We start from the raw sequence: 21,641 nt of genomic DNA, 5'->3' as shown, positions 1-21,641 counted from the left end.
TAAAACACAAATCTGATGTCAATTCACTGTTTATAGTCTTTAACTGTCATTACCTGCCTATAGGGTAGAGTTCAAACTTCTTATCAAGACACACAGGCCCTACTTACATACCTATTGTTCTCTCTCTTCATAATAAGCTCTCTGATTCATCTTAGATGGCCATCTCGCTCATGATAACTCTGTTCCTTTTCAAATACTTTTCCTTCTGCCAGAGATGACCTTCTCCTAATCACTTTCCAACTTATCATAAGCATCAACTTCTACATAAGCAAGGGGTAATGTTTACCTGACCTGGCAAATGGTTATATCCTTTCTTCTGTGGTGCTTTTATACCATTTGTTTACAGAACTTATCTCTGTGAATTCTTACTGTTTTTAGTTCTTCTGTTGGTCACTTCCATAGTGATCAACATGGTTGTATTTATAGTTCTTGATTATGCCAATTTTAAGAAATTTATTGATTCCCTTCCTCCTCCTGATTTTTAATTTCTAATTTTTTTTTAGCAGTTACATTACTGGATATTATGTTTTATCCCAACAGAATATCCTGCCAAATGCATTCCAGTAGTCCAATTTCTAAGTCTATTTCTTTGAGTCCTCTAGGACAGTGACTATTGTCTTATTTTGGCAAAATATCTTATTTTGTCTTATTCTCAGAGCCTACAGTATGAAGTAATATTTAGTATATAAACAAAGTTCATTTTGACTCTGAAGTAGGTATGTCTAAAAGAAATGCAGTTATAAGACAGCCTGGAAATTGATTATGATTATCTTAAGGGTTTATTTTCCCTATAAATATTACAATCTGTAAATGTGACAGAATGTTTTAACATGCTTAGACAGAAGCTGATTCTGATTTGTAAATAACTAAGAAAACTGACCACATTTATTTTTCATATTAAAGGGGCTGGTGCATGGGGATCACCCACAGAGATGTTATGGGGAGGGAGGTGGGAGGGGGTTTCATGTTTGGGAACACATGTAAGAATTAAAGATTTTAAAATTTAATAATAAAAAAAAAAAAACAAAAAAAAACAAAAAAAACTTGTGCATCAAGTGGGGTGAATTGTATTACACATAAATTAGACCTAAATAAACTTGACTTTTACCAAAAATGATGAGCTTTCACACTCTCAGCATTATAGCTGACATGTATTGAACATTTATGAATGTTAAGTGGTTCTACCACTTCGACTGCCTTAGCTCATTCAGTCCTCAAAATAACTCTGATTGGACGGAGCTATTGTTATCATCATCTCCATCTTACTGATAAAGGAACTGAGACCTAGAAAAGTTAAGTAACTTGCCTAAGGCCACACAGTGAGCGCAGCTGGAATTCACACCTACATCTCTGTTGCCAAAGCCTGTGGGTTTCATCATGTTATATAAGTAAGTTTAGGCTGATAAATCGTTAAGAGATAAACTTGTAACGTTTATGTATGCCTATAACTTACCTTTCCCAGGGTAAATTCAATCACATTTGCTCTCTGATCAGAAAGTAAGTGGTACACCCCACCCCCAACACAAACACACACACACACACACACACAAAAAAAATAAAGGCAGATGAAATGCCCCATATAGAAAATATAAAAAATAAATTTAAACTATTTTCAGTTTAACTGAATAACTGCACAAAAGAAACTTTTAAACTTTTCTTACACAAATATATGACATACATGTTTATTGTCACTTGTTAGCTGTATGACTTTAGGCAAGATCTCCTTGTCTCAAACCTAGCTATGAAATGGAGATGATAATGATACTTACCTCACTGAGTTGTTATAAGGAGTATATTAAGTTACTTCATATAAAGGCTTTGAAGAGCACCTTCATATAATAAGAACTTAACGAATGTCTGAAGCTATTATTAATTACTGATTTCTTACACTCAATTTGAACTGTTGCTAAACAGTTAAAAAAAAAAAGAAAACTGTCTGAACAGTGTTTTTATATTAGAATAACCTGTTGAATTAAATTTGTTTCCTTTGAAGAAATCAGTTCATAGATTTGATGCTACACACACTACGAAAGTGAATCTATTTTAAGCAACGGTGAAATCTCTTTAGTGACTACAATTTCACACACAGTTAGCTTAACCTCCCTTTCATCCTTCTATGCTTTACACATCAGTAGCATTCAGCTTCTGATAGGCTAAAGCTTAAAATTTGTGACTGTTTTGAATAATGCTGTTTAAGCTGACTTCTAAATTACTCTAAAGTTGGCTACAGAATTTCATGTATTATTTCTTAGTAAAAAGAGCCTTATTCAAGGGTGAAAACTTATGAAATATTGTAAGCTAAAGGCTGAGGATTCAGAAACATAAAAAAAATAGTACTGAACTTCAAAAAGCATAAAACACTGGGAGAAAGAAAGTCAGACATCAGATACAATATAATGGAGTTAACTGCAAATCACAGGCATGGTTAAGTGCTTTGGAAATGCAGTGGTGGTTGGTGGTTTAGTTGCTAAGTCATGTCTGTCTCTTGCAACTCCATGGGCTGTAGCCCGCCAGGCTCCTCTGTGCATGGGATTCTCCAGGCAAGAATACTGGAGTGGGTTGCCATTTCCTTCTCCAGGGGATCTTCCTGACCCAGGAATCGAAACCAGGTCTCCTGCATTGCAGGCAAATTCTTTATTGACAGAGCTTTGAGGGAAGACCTAGGTGTAGCTTAATGTAACTTGGAAGTGGCAGTGGTGGTGGCTAAAGAGGAGAAATTGGGTAAGACTTCCCAGCAAAGGGGACACTTGAGCTAAATCTTTAAAACAGCTTAAGTAGAAGTGGTTTACTCTAGTAATTGAGGGGAAAAACCAGTCTGTTCTTTACCTAAGAGCACCTCATCCATCTGTTCCCTGGTGTAACTTCTCACATGGCTACTGTGGCAGCTTCTGTGGCAGTTCTTACATTATTCCATAATCCTGGCTAACAACTGGTTAGTGACCCAACCTGAGCTAGTAACAACCCTTGTCTAAAATACTTCAAAAACGTAACAGGAGAAGAATCAGTCCTTTTCTTGTGGGAAAAGTTGTAAAATACAACAAGGAAGAACTGGCAGTTGTATGTTTTCCACCACAAGCAAAGAGTCAGTCAGTAGTAAACAGTTCCTTCCATTCCATTAAGATTCTATGTACTAAAAGCAGAAGTCACTTACACTACTTAGTAAATGTTAACAGCACCAAGATTTAAACATTTTTCTTTCATTAGTTTACCGTTTTTTTACTTCAAGTTACAAATTAGTATACAGGCTTTCCTGGTGGCTCAGCGGTAAAGAATCCACCTGCCAATGCAGGAGACATGGGTTCGATCCCTGGAGAAGAAAAATGGCAACCCTCTCCAGTCTTCTTGCCTGGGAAATCTCGTGGACAGAGGGGCCTGACGGGCTACAGTCCATGGGGTCGCAAAAGAGTTGAATATGACTTAGTGACTAAACAACAACAAATTAGTATGCTCTTAATAATTCAGTTAATATCCTTATGAGTGTTTATAAATTGTACTTAAGTACACAGTTATGAGCAAAAGTAGTTAAAACAGTAGTAAACGACCTGACCAAAAAATCTTGTTCTAGTTATATTTGTGATGTTTACTTAGGTCCTTTATGATCAAAAGTGAGGGAGAAACAAGACCAAACAGAAACAATATATAGGAATATCTACTTGCAGAATAAGGCATTTACAAGATATTTTCTGCATTTATTGGGAATACATTTTTTAAAAGCAAATTTTATGTTTTTGCCTATCAAAGGCTAAATTTAGCTTGACTGAGTGTGTGCATTTGAAAAATGATTAGCTTTAACCCCGAACAGACCTATAAAGCACGCAACTAAGACAGAACCAAAATGAGTATTCAGGTAATGTTTATTTATTATAAATTGCCAAGACAGTCTTGCAAATAAACTACAAATTTCCTCTTCTACAAAATTTATATTCCCAATGATTTACACACAGCCATGTTTAATTATTTTTAATATTTTTGACATAAGGTACTAGTCTATAATGCAAATTCAATCCCCAAATCTGGAATATCTCCTGGAAAAGGAAACAGCAACCCACTTCAGTAACCTTGCCTAGGAAACCTCATGGACAGAGGAGCCTGGTGGGCTACAGTCAATGGGGTCTCAAGAGTCAGACATGACTTATATAGACAAACTAGTCTATATATTGCATATTTTTATTTTGTTAAAGTAGAACTAAATTAAACTATAATTTCAAAATTAAGCCTTAAGCCAGAGTTGAATGAGACAGAAAAGCTATTGCGTATATTGTTACCTATGATTCAGTTCAGCTCAGTATAGTCACTCAGTTGTGTCCAACTCTTTGCGACCCCATGGATAGCAGCATGCCAGGCCTCCCTGTCCATCACCAACTCCTAGAATTTACTCAAACTCAGTCGGTGATGCCATCTAACCATCTCATCCTCTGTCATCCCCTTCTCCCACCTTCAATCTTTCCCAGCATCAGGGTCTTTTCAAATGGGTCAGTTCTTTGCATCAGGTGGCCAAAGTATTGGGAGTTTCAGCTTCAACATCAGTCCTTCCAATGAATATCAGGACTGATTTCCTTTAGGATGGACTGGTTGGATCTCCTTGCAGTCCAAGGGACTCTCAAGAGTCTTCTCCAACACCACAGTTCAAAAGCATCAATTCTTTGGCACTCAGCTTTCTTTATAGTCCAATTCTCACATCCATACATGACTACCTATGATTATGTACCAATAATTCAGAGAGCAGTACTGCACAGATTAAATTAAGCATACCACTTTTATATAAGAATATGGTTTATATCTACATGGAGGCTTGCCTGACCTGCCATACTTTTATATTTATACTACTATTTTAAGTGTTTTGGTTTCACCAGGCCTCTTAAAGAAAATCATTCACTGATTTTGTGAAACACTGTCCTAGCAAATACTTAATGAGAGTACATCTTATAGATTACAGGCAAGGAGTTGAGAAAAAGCAAGTACAGTATAAAAGGTATATTAGGATACAGGCTCACTTGCACTTATATATAATAAACATTTCAGTTTGTGTGATTAGTTAGGCATGTATTAAACAGTGGCCTATTTCCCCACGGATAATGCTGAGCTGTAACTGCTGCAAAATGTCAAGATATCAAACACAGCTCAATTAATAATGAAAACTGAACAGGAATATGATTAATTTGAGAAGTGTGTGACTGAAATTTGGTTCTACTAAAATTATATCACAGGGACTTCCCTGGCAGTTCAGTGATTAAGATTTTGCACTTCCCTTACAGGGGGCATGGGTTTGATCCCTGGCTGAGGAACTAAGATTCTGTATGAGGCACGGTGTGGCTTAAAACAAAAAACAACAAACAAACTCACAAAATTTGTGAGAAGAATTACTGAGAAAGGACAATTAAGTAAAAACAGCTTTTATATGCACTTAGTTTATAGTTTAGGCATATTTGATATCAGTCAAAGGCTAGACTTTCTTAGCTTACCCTTGATTACAAAGGGGGTGTGCGATAAAGATTTCTTTTAAAACACCCCTTGTTGTTCAACCCATCTCAGTTTGGTGTCTCAGGAAATAATTATTGTTGGCTGAGTGGTTGTACAGACCATAGAATAACAGCTTAAAGATGAGAGGATGAGTCACACTGTAGCCACTTGTCTCATATGAATATATCACTGAAGACACCGAACAGAAAACAAGGAAGGGGCCTACTAATTAGGTCCTATGTCTTAAGTCTATTTAAAATCAAGTTTTAAAAATCTGTTTAGATTTTACTTACTTGCAATAAAGACTAACTTTTATATATGGGAATCTTCTAAACATTAAAATATATTATGGGTATATGTGAACCAAGAAAATGAAAGCCACTGTAGACATGGAAGCCACATCTGGGACACAGGAATTTCAGGTTTTCAGCTGAGAAATCAAGCTTAACTTTCGGTTGAATACTGACGTTAAAGCGTGTCTGCTTGTTTTTCTTATAAACCTATAAAACTGTACTCATTGTTAGAAATAAACCTTTACTATCTAATAATGAGAAGATACTATTTGAAAGCTTTACAAACCATAGTGCCTCAAACAGGATTCAATAAGTAAAACTGAAAGAATATTAAAAGGAAACAAAGCAAAGAGATGTTGACATTTTTTCTCAAACACAGGGACTTCATTAATTCAGCTTGATTTGGATGATATAAGTGACCTTTTCATGAAAATTTTTAAATTAATCTACAGGTCTAATGAAAAGATTTAAAAATTGAGCAAGTTTACTGTTAATTTGAATAGTGGGTAAAACCATAGCAGATTTTACTGGATACCTAGTCTTGGTTGTCTTTAGGTGTTAAAGGTAAGAGTAGGTATCAGGAAATATTAGTAACAGGTGTGCAAATTAATAGACCATATTCTTTAGTTAACCATACAACTTACTGTTGACAATTACATGCATGTAATAGGTGCTTTACTTTCATCTCAAATTTCATTGTAAGACTGGGTTCTTATTGTGACTGAATAAAAACATCTAGTTAATTATTCTTTGGCTTCATGTGGCCAAAAGGAAGGAAGACTGGACAGCACAGCCATGGTAGGATGGTCTGTTGGTCTACCACCATACTTTTCCACCTCATTTGCTTTGACTGATCTAATGCCCCAAGCAAGAAATCAGTTGAGTTTCTAAAACTACAAAATGTAGAAGCTAATGACTTCTTTGTAGTTAGGTTCATTAGGCAATTTAACATTTTACCTCATCTCAACTAAATCATCTAATGGAAGAGAGATACTAGAAAGCAGTACCTTTTTAGTTTCAAATTGTGCTTCTTCCTGACAGCACCCTCTACAGTCAGGATCCAGCTGCAGGAGGTTGAACTGTCCAAGCAAATCACAGGAGCTGCAGAGCAAGTTGCTGGAGAAACCTAACTCTCTGCAAGACTCTGAGGAAAACTCTGCTCCCAATGCAGAGACCTGAAAACAAAAAATAAGGGGGAAAAAAGTCATTTTTACGTTACAAAGCTTCCAAAAAGAACAAGCTAGAGTTGTCAAAATCTAACACACATACTAGAGACTTACTGAAACGCCTCATTTGGAGACAATTTTTAAATTATTTTTAAACTCTATAACCTTATGAGTCTTTGGTTCTTCCCATCTCCCCCCATTTTTTTTTTCTTAAAAACTTGTCATATTGCAGCTTGGCTAAAACATGGATTCACAAAAAAGATCATATATTATTTCTTTGTGATATACATACATATATATCTTGAAGAAAAATGAATTTTCATTTCAAGAACTTAGGATCTGCTTGCCCTCTCCTCCTTCTGCTATGCATCTCCTAAATGTTCCCCATTTCTATTTTTAGTTCTCTCTTTGCATATTTTCCATGGAGAACTATGTCTTTTCCATGGCTTCAAATATCCATTTATTAAAAACTCTCATCTTTTTTCTTAAGTGTCAAGCTTCCAACATCTTCTCATTTAGATATATAGACACTGCAAATTCAAATTCTCCAACAGTGAAACATCTTTTAAAAACCTATTCCTTCCAATGTATTCATATTCAGAATATCTTAGCAAAATGGTCCCATTTCCCCTGACTACCCACTTGTCCAGGTCAGTCAACCTAGACTGCACATTCTTCACCATTCTTAGAACCAAAAAAAGCAGAGACATTACTTTGTCAATAAAGGTCCATCTAGTCAAGGCTATGGTTTTTCCTGTGGTCATGTATGGTTGTGAGAGTTGGACTATGAAGAAAGCTGAGCACCGAAGAATTGATGCTTTTGAACTGTGGTGTTGGAGAAGACTCTTGAGAGTCCCTTGGACTGCAAGGAGATCCAACCAGTCCATCCTAAGGGAAATCAGCCGTGGGTGTTCTGGAAGGACTGATATTGAAGCTGAAACTCCAATACTTTGGTCACCTGATGTGAAGAGTTGACTCATTGGAAAAGACCCTGATGCTAGGGAAGATTGAGGGCCGGAGGAGGGGACAACAGAGGATGAGATGGCTGGATAGCATCACTGACTTGATGGACATGGGTTTGGGTGAACTCCAGGAGTTGACGATGGACAGGGAGGCCTGGCGTGCTGCGGTTCATGGGGTCGCAAAGAGTTGGACATGACTGAGTGACTGAACTGAACTGAGAACCAATTAATTAAGTTTTGACAATTCAAAGAGCTCTCAAGCCTCAAGTCTCTCAAAGAACTCTCGAATCTTTTCCTGCCTCAGTGGCTTATATGGTCAGCTAGTCCTACTTCTCATTACATTTCCAATCCCATTCTACTTTTCAGCTATAATGGATTCCTATAGTACCTAAAAATAAAAACCCTTACTCAGACATACATTTATTTGCTCATATTTTTTTTTTGCTAGGCTCTTTTATACCTTTCCACCTTGTTAAATTCTACTTAATCCAAGAACTTGATCAGTATCAGTTTTCTTAGGAAGCCTTCTCTGAGAAAAAGCAGATTTCAATCTTTAGCCACTATCTTTTCTAAGAAATTTATGTATAGCTGTAAAACAGCACACTCATGACACTGTAAACCTATGATTGTTTGATTCCCCAATAATACTGTGAACTCTTTTAAGGGCAAGCATTAAGTTATTTCTTTGTATTTCCAGCACTTGGCTTTCCAGGTGGCACTAGCGGTAAAGAATTTGCCTGCCAATGTAGGAGACTTAAGAGATGGGAGTTTGATCCCAGCGTCAAAGATCCCCTGGAGGACGGCATGGCAACACACTCTGGTATTCTTGCCTGGAGAATACCATGGACAGAGGAGTCTGGTAAGCTACGGTCCATAACGTTGCAAAGAGTCAGACATGACTAAAGAGACTTAGCATGCAGGCACATGCTAGTGCTCAGGTGTTTTAAGCAGATGATTTGGTCAAAACCACAGACTCAAGTAGGGGGAATTTCAGATTGACTGTAACGCGTTGATCTCCTAGACAAAGAGTCTGCAAATTTTATGTAAAGGGTCCCATAGTAATTGTGTTAGGCTTGGGTGGCTATTGGAGAAGGAAATGGCAACCCACTCCAGTATTCTTGCCTGGAGAATTCCACGGACGGAGGAGACTGGTGGGCTACAGTCCACGCGGTCACAAAGAGTGGGACATGACTGAGCGACTTCACTTTCACTTGGGTGGCTATATAGTTTCTGTTGGAACTACTCAACTCAGCTACTGGAGCACAAAATCAGTCACAGACAGTAATAAATGAATGTATGTCTGTGTTCCAATAAAACTTCACTTACAAAAACAAGGATTGCTGGATTTGGCCCCCCAGCTAACTAAACAAGTTGATAAAACCAAATGGCATATCTCATTGTAAAAAAAACTTTAATTATTGCTGGCATACTCCTCCAAAATGCTAATCATCCCACTGGCCTTACATTAAGTCAACATCCTAATTTGATACCTTATACAAACATCCTTTACCTTATGTAAGTAATAGGGGACAGTATATATCATAATGTATCAAAATAGATCAAGTGTACCAGTCTAGCCAGAGGGACCTAAGACCCTTGCTCCTATACTAATACTTTGAATACAGTTTATTTACTTGTAAAGTGATCTGCTTGATCTATTTCACAGGTTAATTTCTATTTCTCCAAAGATGGCCACACCAAAATATATACATCATCCCAAATGTGACTGGCAGGGGCTTGTGACTATTCTGACAAACACGGTGTCAAGAAGTGATAATTATGTGATTTCTGAAGGTAGGCCATAAAAAAGGAAGCCATCTCTGCTTGATTAGGGCTTGCAGGTGCCGTGTCTGTTTCTCTAAAATACTCACCTTTTAGCCACCATGCTGTACGATAGCCTAAACTACAGAGAGAATGTGGAGAGGCCCATGCAGAGAACAGCTGAGGCCTCCAGCTGACAAAGAGCATCAACTACTAGATGTGTGAGTAAAAAGCCTTCACACTTTACTGTTTACTCTCAGGCTGAGGTCTGAGACACCGTGGAACACACAGTCACGCTGTCGTGCCTGTCTGAATTGTTAACCCAAAGAATCTGGGTTAAAATAAACAGGTGATCTGTTTTGTAGCCATGGTAACTAAAACAGGCAATAAAAGCAAAATCACTTTGAAACAGTGAACTGCTAAACAAATATAAGAAACTGTTACCAAAGCATGTTTTACAAAACAAGCATCTCTAATGAAAACTCATGGGATCGTAATCCTTGGTTTTATTCTGGCATTGACTGAGCACCTACTGACAGGTAGAGTGAATATGTGAAACGTACTTGAGTCTGATGACATCCTGATTCAAATACCAACTCAGAGCAACCTTACTCCTGAACAGGAATAATTACCACTTACTTCACTTCACAGAGTTTGGCTTCCCTGGCGGCTCAGAGGTTAAAGCGTCTGCCTGCAATGCGGGAGATGTGGGTTCGATTCCTGGGTCGGAAGATCCCCTGGAGAAGGAAATGGCAACCCACTCCAGTATTCTTGCCTGAAGAACCCCATGGATGGAGGAGCCCGGTGGGCTACAATCCACAGGGTTGCAAAGAGTCGGATATGACTCAGTGACTTCACTTCACTGCACAGAGTTTGGAGGATTAAAGGTGAAAAAGTACAGAAAGCATGTAGTATCCTGTCCAGTACACAGTGAGTACTTAATAAATGTTAGAATTATTTCTTCCACTGTGAAAACAAAAACACTCTATATTTAAATCATTATAATAGACATGGGTTAGAGATAAGTGTAGGGGAGATAGAAGGTATCGTCAATTTCATGAATGAATCTTTTTTTCTACCATAATTCATTTTTTGCAGACTTGAGGCTTTGACTCAAGAACATCAGAACATATTTTAAAGTACTTTATGACAAAATGCTAAATAATAGAGGAGAGTTCAACTACAAATTACACCCACCCATCTTTTTATTACATAAAACTAACTGAATAGCATTTAAATGTACACAGTAAGGTCAAATATTACATTTTATTTTTTGTTTTACTGTTATTATTACTATTTTTGGCTCTGGCACAGTGCTTATGGAATCTGAGTTCTCCAACCAAGGACTGAACCGCGCCCTTGGCAGTGAAAGCACGGAGGCCTGGATGACCAGGGAATTCCCCTAAATTTTATAATAATCAGCCACTCTTGTAAGAAAGACATGGATTTTAAGGACTGGGTGGGATAACCCTGACTGGGTAACTACTTAACAGTTTACAACTTTCTCCAATTTTAAGTAGGATTGACAGGCTGAGAGACTATGTGTTATTCATTTATTTTTCTGGTGTTATTGAGTTCTTTAAAAACATGAGGGTTGTTGGTGGGGAAACTGTAATAACTACAATGCAACTATACCCCTTTGGGCAAAAGTCTTGTATTGCTATACATTTTACTACATTTACACATTCACATGATTAGTTGTCTCTTTACTCAGAAAACTCACAGGGATCTCACATAGTAATTCTGAAAAGACTCAAATCTGAGATAAAAGTAAATACATGGGTTTACAGATTAGCCCCAAGAAAATAAGTATCAGAAACATTATGACAAGCCATAATGACAAGCTCTTACAAGGCACCAGATACTTTGTAAAGTGTTGCTAAACACTTCACATCATTATTTCATTTAATCTTATCCTCCTATGAAAGAGGAGGTATTATCCTTACCTTATAAAAGAAAAGAAAGTGAAGTCCCTCAGTCGTGTCTGACTCTTTGTGACTCCATGGACAGTAGCCTGCACCAGGCTCCTCCGTCCATGGGGTTTTCTAGGCAAGAGTACTGGAGTGGGTTGCTATTTTCTTCTCCAGGGAATCTTCCCAACCCACGACCCAGGGATTGAACCCAGGTTTCCCACATTGTACACAGACGCAAAAGGCACCAGCGGAAGGTATAAATGAGACTAAAGGAAATCAACAACAGAAACTGCTCAACAGACACATAGAATCATGAGAAATCATTATTTTAAGCCACTATAGGGGGTGCTTACACAGCCACAGAAAATCAAACAGTTAAAGAGATAATGAGATTGGAAGAAGTCAACTTGAAATGTTACTCTGTATCTTTTCATGGTGGTGAATACAAATTATCTAAGACTGACAAAAAATTCTTGAGTACAAAGTTTAGGCACCAAATGACTGAATAATGAAGTATTATAAAGTTAATGAGAAGAATCCACCTTTTATGTAAGGCTGTAAAAGTAAACAGGCAAGATCTTTAAACTCCTTAATGAAAGAAAAGCCCAGGTGTTTGTGGAGGCCTTCTGTATAGACCCTCAATCCTCCAAACCTTGAATAAATTAATGAAATCAGATTTCTAGAATACTCAGCAGACTCAATACAGAGAACACTTGAAAAATTAGGCTGATAAAAGACACTTGTAAAAACTCCAAGTATGATGCCTATTAAAAAGTTTTATTATTCACAGTTGAACGAACTAAAAACTTATAAGTCGTTTGTGAGTGAATAGGAATATAAGTCGAAACTAGCCTCCTCCCATTCAAATATAAAGAAGCTATCTCTTCTGTTAATGGGTAACAAAGAAAAAAAAAAACTTGGTTAGACAACGATCGATTTTAAGCGAGATGAAAGCTATCATTTTAGAAAATCAATTTCAAGAATAAATTATGTTTTAGTATGCCGTAGTTCCTTTTATTCCAACAGAGTTGTTTAAAAACCACAAGTGATACTGAGGTGTACCCAGCGGCCTGTGAGTGCCAGAGAACAGAGGTAAAAGACTAAGAGTGACTTACAGGGACCACAAACAAATGACAGAAAGAAGTAAAAAGGAAGTGTACTCTGGACCAAAGATTTGAGGGCTTTCCTCTAAGACTTGAAATGAAGCTTTGTCATAAGGACGACAGTTCCTTGCATTTCTGCCAATTTAAAAACAATCTTCATTTCTTTGCAAAACTTAGTGCCTTTCCCGCCCCTCACCCCTCGGTTTTACGGTGTGTCTTACAAACTGTATTCAAGAAAGTCTCAGGTCAGAAGAAGGAACTGCTAGAAACCCAGGGCGGGGAAAGATAATCTTCAAACGCGGAATAAAGCCACGTCGCACGCCAGCAGCAGCAACCGCTGGGGGAGCCCACCCGTTTCAGCTGTGTTTCCCAGAAGCGACCGAATATTCCGTCTTCCTTAGCGCAATCCCTGTCGCTCGCCCTGGGGCTGCAGCAGAGGTGACCTCCACTCACCGTTTGAAGCACGGTCGCCAGCAGCAGTCGTAGCCCAAACGCCGGGCCAAGGCATCCATCCGGCCGGCCCGCCATCTCTGCCACCTTCCGTAGGTCTCCGGCTGCCCAGAAGACCCCTCTGCTAGGGGCGTCTACTCCAGTGCCTGATCCAAAACAGACAGCTAAAGGCCGCTGCCATCAAGTCTCTTATTCTGAGGAGACGGGCATTAACTACGGGCATATGTAAGCTTAAAGGTGAGCAAAAACTTTACACTTGATGTAAATATGAAGTCACTGGGTCCTTTCGATAACTCACATCAGGCATCTCCCTAAACTCCTCAAATCTGTGCTTCCCGGGCTCCTTCTTTTCATTCACGACATTTCCTTAAGCAGTCAAGAAGCCCCGCCTTCGCCAGTTTCGGCCTGCCTCCTTTTCCAAGTTAACCCAATCGAATGCCGATTTGGTTGACACCTACGGCAAAGGGAACCAACCGTGACACGCACCCAAAGCGAAGCGCTGGAGTTCTTCGGTCCAATAAGCTCAACCGAAAGGGAGTAGAGGGCGGAGCCTCTGGTTGCCGAGCAGCGTACGTGGAGGCGTGCGCGTGGAGGCGGAGAGGGATGGGTAAGGGGCGGGGCCGAGGGCGGCGCAGCCGCAGCCGCAGCGCTGGCGGAGAAGCGCGCGGCCGCGAGCGAAGGAGGGAGGGAAGGAAGGAAGAGAAGGAGGCGGTTAGGCAGGCGGGCGCGGGGGTCGGGGACTGAGGCAGTAGAAGGAGGCGAGAGCCCGGCAGCTGCTTCGCTCTGTGTTTGCTGCACGGGCTTTTGGAGGGAGTCGGCCGTGGAGTCGGTCGAGGAGAAGCGGGCACCGGCGGTGTTGCTGCTGGCGCCTGGGGGCGGGGGACTGGGGACGCGAGAAGGGGGGTCGCTGCGGTGGTTCTCTCGCTGTCGCGCTCTTCTTGCCTTTCTCCCGGCTCCGTGGGCTCCTCCCGGCGTCTCCCTCGCCCCCGGGGCCCCGATCCCCGCCCCCCGCGGTATGTCTTGATCCCGAGCAGCGGGTTTCATGGGGCTCCTCAGGATTATGATGCCGCCCAAGTTGCAGCTGCTGGCGGTGGTGGCCTTCGCGGTGGCGATGCTCTTCTTGGAGAACCAGATCCAGAAACTGGAGGAGTCCCGGTCGAAGCTAGGTGAGGAGCCGGGTCACTCCGGGCTGAGTGGTGTGTGGAAGGGGCCAGGCTGGGGAGGCACTGCAAGCCGAGCAAGTGGGCGTTTATCTAACCTGATATCTGGCTTGGAGGCTGGAGGCTGAGAGAACACAAGCCGAATTCATTTGGTGTGAATTAAGCTTGGGTGGTATGCTGGGCTCACGAGGTCAAGGGGCAGAGGTTGCAAGGTTGGACTTTCCCGAGCCAAAGGGATACCCTGAACTAAGCATTTCACGGGGAGAAAGCAAGAGAATATCAAATTCGTTGGGGAGTCAGTACTGACAGTTGGAGGAGACCGTAACGGTCAGGCTTGCCTGTTCTCTTGGAAGTCATACTGAAAGCTCCAGCAGTGTCAGGCAAGGGGTTTTCTAATTTGAGATGTGGGCACCTGGATACTGAATCTTTTGGGAATGGGGAGGTTCGCGAAGGGACAGATGGGCTGAAATGGAGGGGAGATACTGGAATGATGGTGTGTAAAAGAAATACATTGTAGTGAGTTGCACTCGTGCTGGGGGCAGCAAGGGACCGCGCAACTGACGAGAGAAATAGACTGTCCAGGTAGGACAGGAAAGCAAATAAAAAGCTCCCAAGAGGTTCTGAAACGAGGTAACCAGGCATTTAAATTCTTTTTTAGTGGCGCTAAACTGGTATTTTGAGCTTAAGAAAGGAGTTGTATGTGCATGTTGCTTCGCGGCAATGTTGGTGTAGTGAATTTAGAAGGGGAGGAAACGTTGAGGGGGAATTGCTATAATGAGATTTAAAGTTAACGAAAGGAAGCGTGCAGCAAGTTTGCCGTATGGCTAAGTACCTTAAAGAGTTAACAGTTGTTACTTTAATTGGGGGAGTGATCTGAAGTACAAAATGTTGGAGTGTGCTGTTGTGAAAGACCAGACGAATGCACAGATAAGTACTTTCCAGAGCAGTAAGGAACTGTGGCATTTGGGAAGAGTGAATGGGGAGGGAGTGTTAAAAGAATGTCAGCAATACATTTTGATATGTACATGGCACTAAAAATCAGCCCAAGAGGCTGTAATTTGGATGTGGAAAATAATGTTTAGTAAGTGTATTTTATACACTTTAACTGCCACATCCTTTGAAATAAGTTTCGAAATGCAAAGGATAAAATAGGAGCTTTATAATTTAGACTCAGAAGTAACGTATGCTGCTGTGATGATTAATGTTTTGGAAAAATCTATCAGAAAATAAGTGTAATATTACAAATAGTAGCTAGCCATTTGCAATTTTGATACTTTGAAAAAAGCACTGGAGACAATTTTAAAGTGCAGTTTATCAAAGAACATCAAATAAATTAACAAGTGCAAATAAATTTGAAGATAGGGATAATTCCACTCTTCAACTCTAAGGTAAAACTTGCCCTGTATAATTTTGAACAGATATCAAATTTATTTTCTATGATTTTATTAATATGTATAGTATACGATGGAAAAATATTCACTTTAAATTTTCAAGGTTGGCCAATATACTCTTTTTGTTTGTACCTGATTAGCAGCGTTCATGGTCATATTCTAGTCTGGTTAATGATCTAGCTTTACAGAAAGAAAAGACTCCTCTTCAAGAAAGTTGAAAGTTATATTAAATTAAAATTTGTATTTATTCTTTGTTGTATTGCTCTTTGAATTTCTTATACATATTACGGTGGGTTGGGATAACTTCAAATTTTAATTTTCCTTCCTTGTCTAACATTTTTTCCCATAATAATTTAAATTGTTTTCTATAGGCACAACCTGAATGATTTTTAAAATGTAGGAAGCCAGAGGTAGTGGCTCGGTAGATAACATGTTTCTTTAAGACTTTTTATAAGAAAGAAACTCTTACATTTTGTTAGAAATAGTAAATATGGAATAAATGAAATAATTCTTGAAAAGGAGCCTCGTACAAAAAGCTGCTGCTGCTGCTAAGTCGCTTCAGTCGTGTCCAACTCTGTGTGACCCCATAGACGGCAGCCCAGTAGGCTCCTCTGTCCCTGGGATTCTCCAGGCAAGAATACTGGAGTGGGTTGCCATTTCCTTCTCCAATGTACAAAAAGCTAGAAGGAGCTAATAATAGAGATGTGGAATTGAGTGAGTGATAGTTGCTAAGTCATATTTGACTCTTTGAGACCCCATGGACTGAGTACTGGAGTGGTTGCCATCTTCTTTTCCAGATGTAAAATTATAACAAATAAAATGTATAGCTTCACATCAGCAGTCTTTTGACTTAAAAAAAGTCTTACGAAACGGCCTGTATTAAAGCAGATGTCAGTAATCTTCCTTAGGAAAGGAACACAGAAGGAGACATATTTTGACAATCAGACTCTGTACTAGACCCTTTCATATTTGCTATTCTTATTTGATCTTCCAAGAACACCATAGAAAGCCATTTTTACAGATGCAGGAACAAGTTCAAAAGTTATGTAAGTTGACTACATACCTAATAAGTGGCAAAGTCAGTATTGGAACCCAGGTATGTCTGATTTCAAATCAAGTTCCCCTTTAATTATACCAGGCTGCATGAGACTTTATATTGACATTACACTAAGATGTAGTGGTTTGAATAGAATTTTTAAACTAGCACCAATGTTTAATTGCATTTATTGCTAAGAATGAATATCATTCTTAGAAAATTCAATTTCTGACACAAGGAATTAGGTTAGTGTAATGTCTGAACATAATTATATTATCTAATGAAAGGACTGAAATAGATAGCTTTTGCTACGGGGGAGAAAAAAGATTGTCGTTTTCTGTATGTGTAAAATCACAAACAATAAAAGCATTTTTATTTTGCCATCAGAAAAACTTACACAGTTTTCACTTTTCAGAAACTTTTGTCGTGTCATCTGTCACACAGAATTTTGACTTAAAGTGTTGTCAAATTTATTACATTTTGCATTTATGGCTTAAAAAAAACCTTGAACATCATTAAGTATATCAATAGGAATTCCTAAAAACCAGTGTCTCATAATAGAGTTATTTTTTTTTCCAATGAATATTGAATGACAGTATACGTAATACTGGCTTTGCATCTTGCTTTTTTCATTTAATGTCACAGGACATCTTTCCAGGTCAAAAAATATAAATTTGACTTATTCTAATAGCTGTATAACATTCCACAGTATGCATGAGTCATAAATTCTTAAGCCATTATGTCAATAATGAACATTCAGTTTATCCGCCTTAAATGCTTTTTTTTAAACTGTTTTATTTCTTGGTATTATAAAACAGTGTTACAAGAAACATGCTTATATTAGTTTATTTAATTCTTTATTTGTTGGTACTATTTTCAGTAGGATAAATTCTAATAAGGGATTACTGAGACAAAAGATATATATATATATATAGTAGTTTAACATTTTAAAATCTGTTACTTCCCTGAAAATTTATTTCCCAAGGGTTATAATAATCTGTACTGTCAGCATACACACAAGTACAGGATATTGTCAGCTTTTAATTTTTGCTAGCTTTTAATTTTTTTCTAAAGCTGTGAAATGGTATGTTGTATCAATTTATGTTTCCTTGACTTCTAATTAAGTTGAACATAATTTACTTGTTCATTTTCATGTCTGTTGGGTAGTATTTCATCTTACCAATTTTAGGGTTTAAAAAGGATGTTAGATGTAGTAATCATTTATCTGTCTTGCATCTGTTTTTCTCCAGGTCTGTCATTTGTCCCTTGACTTTATGGTGTATGGAGGTTAAAATTTTTATGCAGTCAAATCTCTCAGTTTAGGCAAGTAGGTGCCTTACATTGCTTGAGGAGTCTTCCCCCAACCAAGATTATGTTATTATTCTCTATATTTTGTTAGTGTTTTACAGCTTATATGTTTATGTTTAGCTCTTTAAAGCATCATATGTTTATTGTAATTTCTCTCAGTGAATGGCCACTTATGGCAAATATTATATTAATAATTCATCTTTTTTTCCGTCCTTTCTATGTTACAGTTCTTGTTTTAGTCACATATTAAGTTTTCATATTTCTTGGATAAATTTTGGACTCCATTATTTCCCACTAATCAGAGATTCTTTTGGTCTTAGGGACTCATATATAGGCTTTAAGGCATCTATGAATTCCCTGAAATTATATACATATCTTTTATCCCCTTAATGGTAAGAATCACTTGATTTGCAGTAAATGGTTTATATTTAATGGAGTGAGTGTGTTTTTTGTTTTTAATATTAACTTATTACAACATGCAACTCGTGAGTTAAATTTAGGATGCAAGCATATTAATATTAATGTGGGTGTTATATTGCAAACTTATTAATGTGGGTATTACATTGAGAAAAGTATTAAAATCTATAAAACTTAATTTTTCTAATGAGGTATAGAAAATAACATGGAGTCAAAATGAAAATTTGCTTAGGTTACTGCTTAGTTACTTAGCTGTTAGAACTCTGGTTGTCAGAATTTGTTGCTTTTTCTCAGTAGTTATTTCTGAATGTCAAGAGCACACTATTGTTAATTTTGACTGATGGAACAGTCAATGAAATTTTTGTTATATAAATATCAGAATTATGTGGTTGATAACTTTATTTTTTATAGGACCTAAGTATTTAAAATAATATTTTATGTTCATATGCTTGTAAGACCACTAAATAAGTGAATGCTTTAGGACCTAATGTTTTCAGTGAAGACAGTAACTCAGAATGGATTATGTAGCTGTCTTCATTGGTCAAAAGTATGTTAATCTTTTATGTTCTGAAACTCTCCTTAACTGATGAACCAGCTTTCAGGGCCAAGCTTGGGACTTATCTCTTTGGAATTTGGTAGGTTTTACAAGTGCCCTGTTTTTTTTTGTTTAGTCGCTAAGTTGTGTCTGACGCTTTGTAACCGCATGGGCTATAGCCTACCGGGCTCCTCTGTCCATGGGATTTCCCAAGCAAAAATACTGGAGTGGGTTGCCATTTTCTTCTCCAGGGGATCTTCCCGATCCAGGCATTGAAACTATGTCTCCCAATTGGCAGGCAGTTTCTTTACCACTGAGCCATCAGGAAAGCCCACCTGAAACCATACATACTTATAAAATGTTCCCAAGAATGATAGATTTCTCTACTTATAAAATTGTTTGCAAAGTTTACATTAGTTACTGTTTAGAGGACTTAACAGTTTAATTGGAATGCTGTTATTCTAGAATTGCTAATTGGTGTCTCACTTATTAGTCCCAGATAGGATATCTAGTGCCATAGAGTAGTCAGTCAACTGAAATGGTTGATTTCAATTAAAGTGATACTAGGCTGTCTCTCTACCTCTCTAAGCCTTCTAAGAGCTTTTTGGGCACTTAGTGGAATTGAAATAATAAATATTCAAACACTGCTCTCCAGAATGACTACTTTTGAGAGATGTTTCTATAGATGGACTTTATAATCATGGTTCACTATAGTCCAGTTATTTATAATTATCTGGCCAACTATTAGTAACTGTGTTTATGTACTTTGTCATTCTGCCTATTAATTATAGATTAACTGCCTATTGGACCACTTGTGCACCTGATCCTGTTTCCTCATCTACTTAAAGGTGTGGTTCCAGAAGTTTTCCCTCATTCTCCTGTAGTCATCATTTGCTCCCTTTCTGCTGGATTCTTCTCATTAGCATGTAAACATGCTATTATTTCTCCCAACCAAAAACAAAATGATATTTTTCTCTTGACTCCTCTTGCTCAGCCAATGTCTGTTTCATATTTCAGCTTCCCTTAGCAGTAAAACTTAAAAATTGTCTATTTTCACTGTTGCTAATTGCCACAATCACCAGTGACTTCCCTAAGTCCTACAGTTTTTGATCTTCATCTTACTTGACCAGTCAGCAGAATTTGACACAGTTGATCACTTCCTCCTTTTGACCAATTTTCTTCACTTGGCTTCCAGTATATCATACTCTCGGCTTTCTTCCCCCCTCAGTGGGTCATTTCTCTGTCTCTTGTGTTAGCTTCTTTTTTAGCATTCGTTTCAACCCCTTTGACATAAGAATACCAAAAGGCTGAGTCCTTGAAACTCCTCTTTACTCTTCCTTAGTTGGTGACCTATGTGCTGACAACTTATGTATTTCTAGTTGAGACTTGTTTCCTAAACATTCGATTTGTGTAGATTCATGTACTGGAGTTGCCCACTTGAACAATTAATAGACTTAAATTCAGTGTGGTCAAAACGAATCTTCTGATGTTTCTGTTCAGTGCCTCAGTACCCCCCTATACCCCCCAATAATTTTATCTGACCTTTATTTCAGTTGATAGCAGCTCTGTCCTTCCATTTGCTAGTTAACTTGACTTTTTTTTTTCTCCTCACACTCTACATCTAATTTTTCAGAAATATCTTGTTAGCTTTACTTTCAAAATATTTCTAGAATATGACTACTCAGCACTTCCACTCTTATCACCTAATTCAGGATACTGTAGTCTCTTCCCTGGATTACTGCCATGTCTTAACTAGTCTGTTTGATTCTGCACTTGGCCTCCCTACAGACTATTCTTAATATAACAGCTTGGTGAGCCTTTTGAAATGTAAAAAAATCATGTCACTCCTCTGCATAAAGCTCTTTAGAAGCTTCTTGAATTAGAGTAATGATACCTGTTTTTAAAACAAAGTCCACAATTTTATTGGCTAAACATAGTAAATGACTCTTTTCCCCATCATGTTTTAGGTGATCATTTTGGTGGATGGTTTTCCTCTTGATGAGTTATTCAAGGTCTTGGGTACTTTCTGTTACTAGTTATGCCATCCTCTGGTTTGGAGTTCTCTGCTGTCAGCCTGGGGAAGAAGCAAGAGAAAGGTGAGGCGGTGCCCCTTTCTCAACTTTTTTGACCTCTTTTACCCTCAGTCTATTGATGAGGTTTTGTTGTTGTTTTAGTTGCTGAGTCTTGTCTGACTCTATTATGACCCCATGGACTGGCCCACCAGGCTCCTCAGTCCATGGGATTTCCCAGGCAAGAATGCTGGAGTGGGTTGCCATTTCCTTCTCCGAGGGATCTTTGCACACCAGGGATGGAACCTGTATCTCCGGCACTGGCAGACAGCTTCTTTCCCACAGAGCCACCAGGGAAGCCATGGGTGAGGACTAGTTACAATCTCCATGCAAAGGTGGTGGGGGGAATGGAAAATGGGTTTTTCAGTTGGCAGTCACTTTAACATTTGTGGCTATGTACTGTGGAAGATGGGGGCACACAGTTGAATCCTTTGAATCCTTTCAAGTATTTTGTGACTCAGAATATAAACTGCCTTGATTAATGTTCTTTGTGAACATGAGAAATGTATATTCCGTTGTTACAGGGTGGAGTATGCTATAACTATCAGGTCGAGTTGTTCCAGTCTTCCATATCTTCTGTATCCTTGATTGTCTTTCTGCCTACTCCTTTCATCAGT

General features: G+C 38.5%; 2 protein-coding genes across 3 annotated transcripts in view; one reads left to right on the top strand and one right to left on the bottom strand.

Annotated features, from left to right (window-relative positions):
* SELENOF (selenoprotein F) overlaps positions 1-13,244 on the bottom strand; it is a 36,623-nt gene extending 23,379 nt beyond the window's left edge. The window contains exons 1-2 of one of the 2 annotated variants that reach the window (XM_068964930.1): positions 13,112-13,244; positions 6,761-6,928 (exon numbers count right to left, since the gene is read on the bottom strand). In XM_068964930.1, the coding sequence (XP_068821031.1) occupies positions 6,761-6,928; positions 13,112-13,186 (243 nt within the window). In that variant the 5' untranslated portion in view covers positions 13,187-13,244. The remainder of the gene's footprint in view (positions 1-6,760; positions 6,929-13,111) is intronic. The other variant, XM_068964931.1, reaches the window with a different exon arrangement.
* A 906-nt stretch (positions 13,245-14,150) lies between these two features.
* HS2ST1 (heparan sulfate 2-O-sulfotransferase 1) overlaps positions 14,151-21,641 on the top strand; it is a 180,079-nt gene continuing 172,588 nt past the window's right edge. The window contains exon 1 of the mRNA XM_068965421.1: positions 14,151-14,274. Within this exon, the coding sequence (XP_068821522.1) occupies positions 14,151-14,274 (124 nt within the window). The remainder of the gene's footprint in view (positions 14,275-21,641) is intronic.

This window comes from Capricornis sumatraensis, chromosome 2 (genome assembly GCF_032405125.1).
Source record: "Capricornis sumatraensis isolate serow.1 chromosome 2, serow.2, whole genome shotgun sequence".
Classification (NCBI taxonomy): Eukaryota; Metazoa; Chordata; class Mammalia; order Artiodactyla; family Bovidae; genus Capricornis; species Capricornis sumatraensis.
This window is presented reverse-complemented; position numbering and strand designations above follow the sequence as displayed.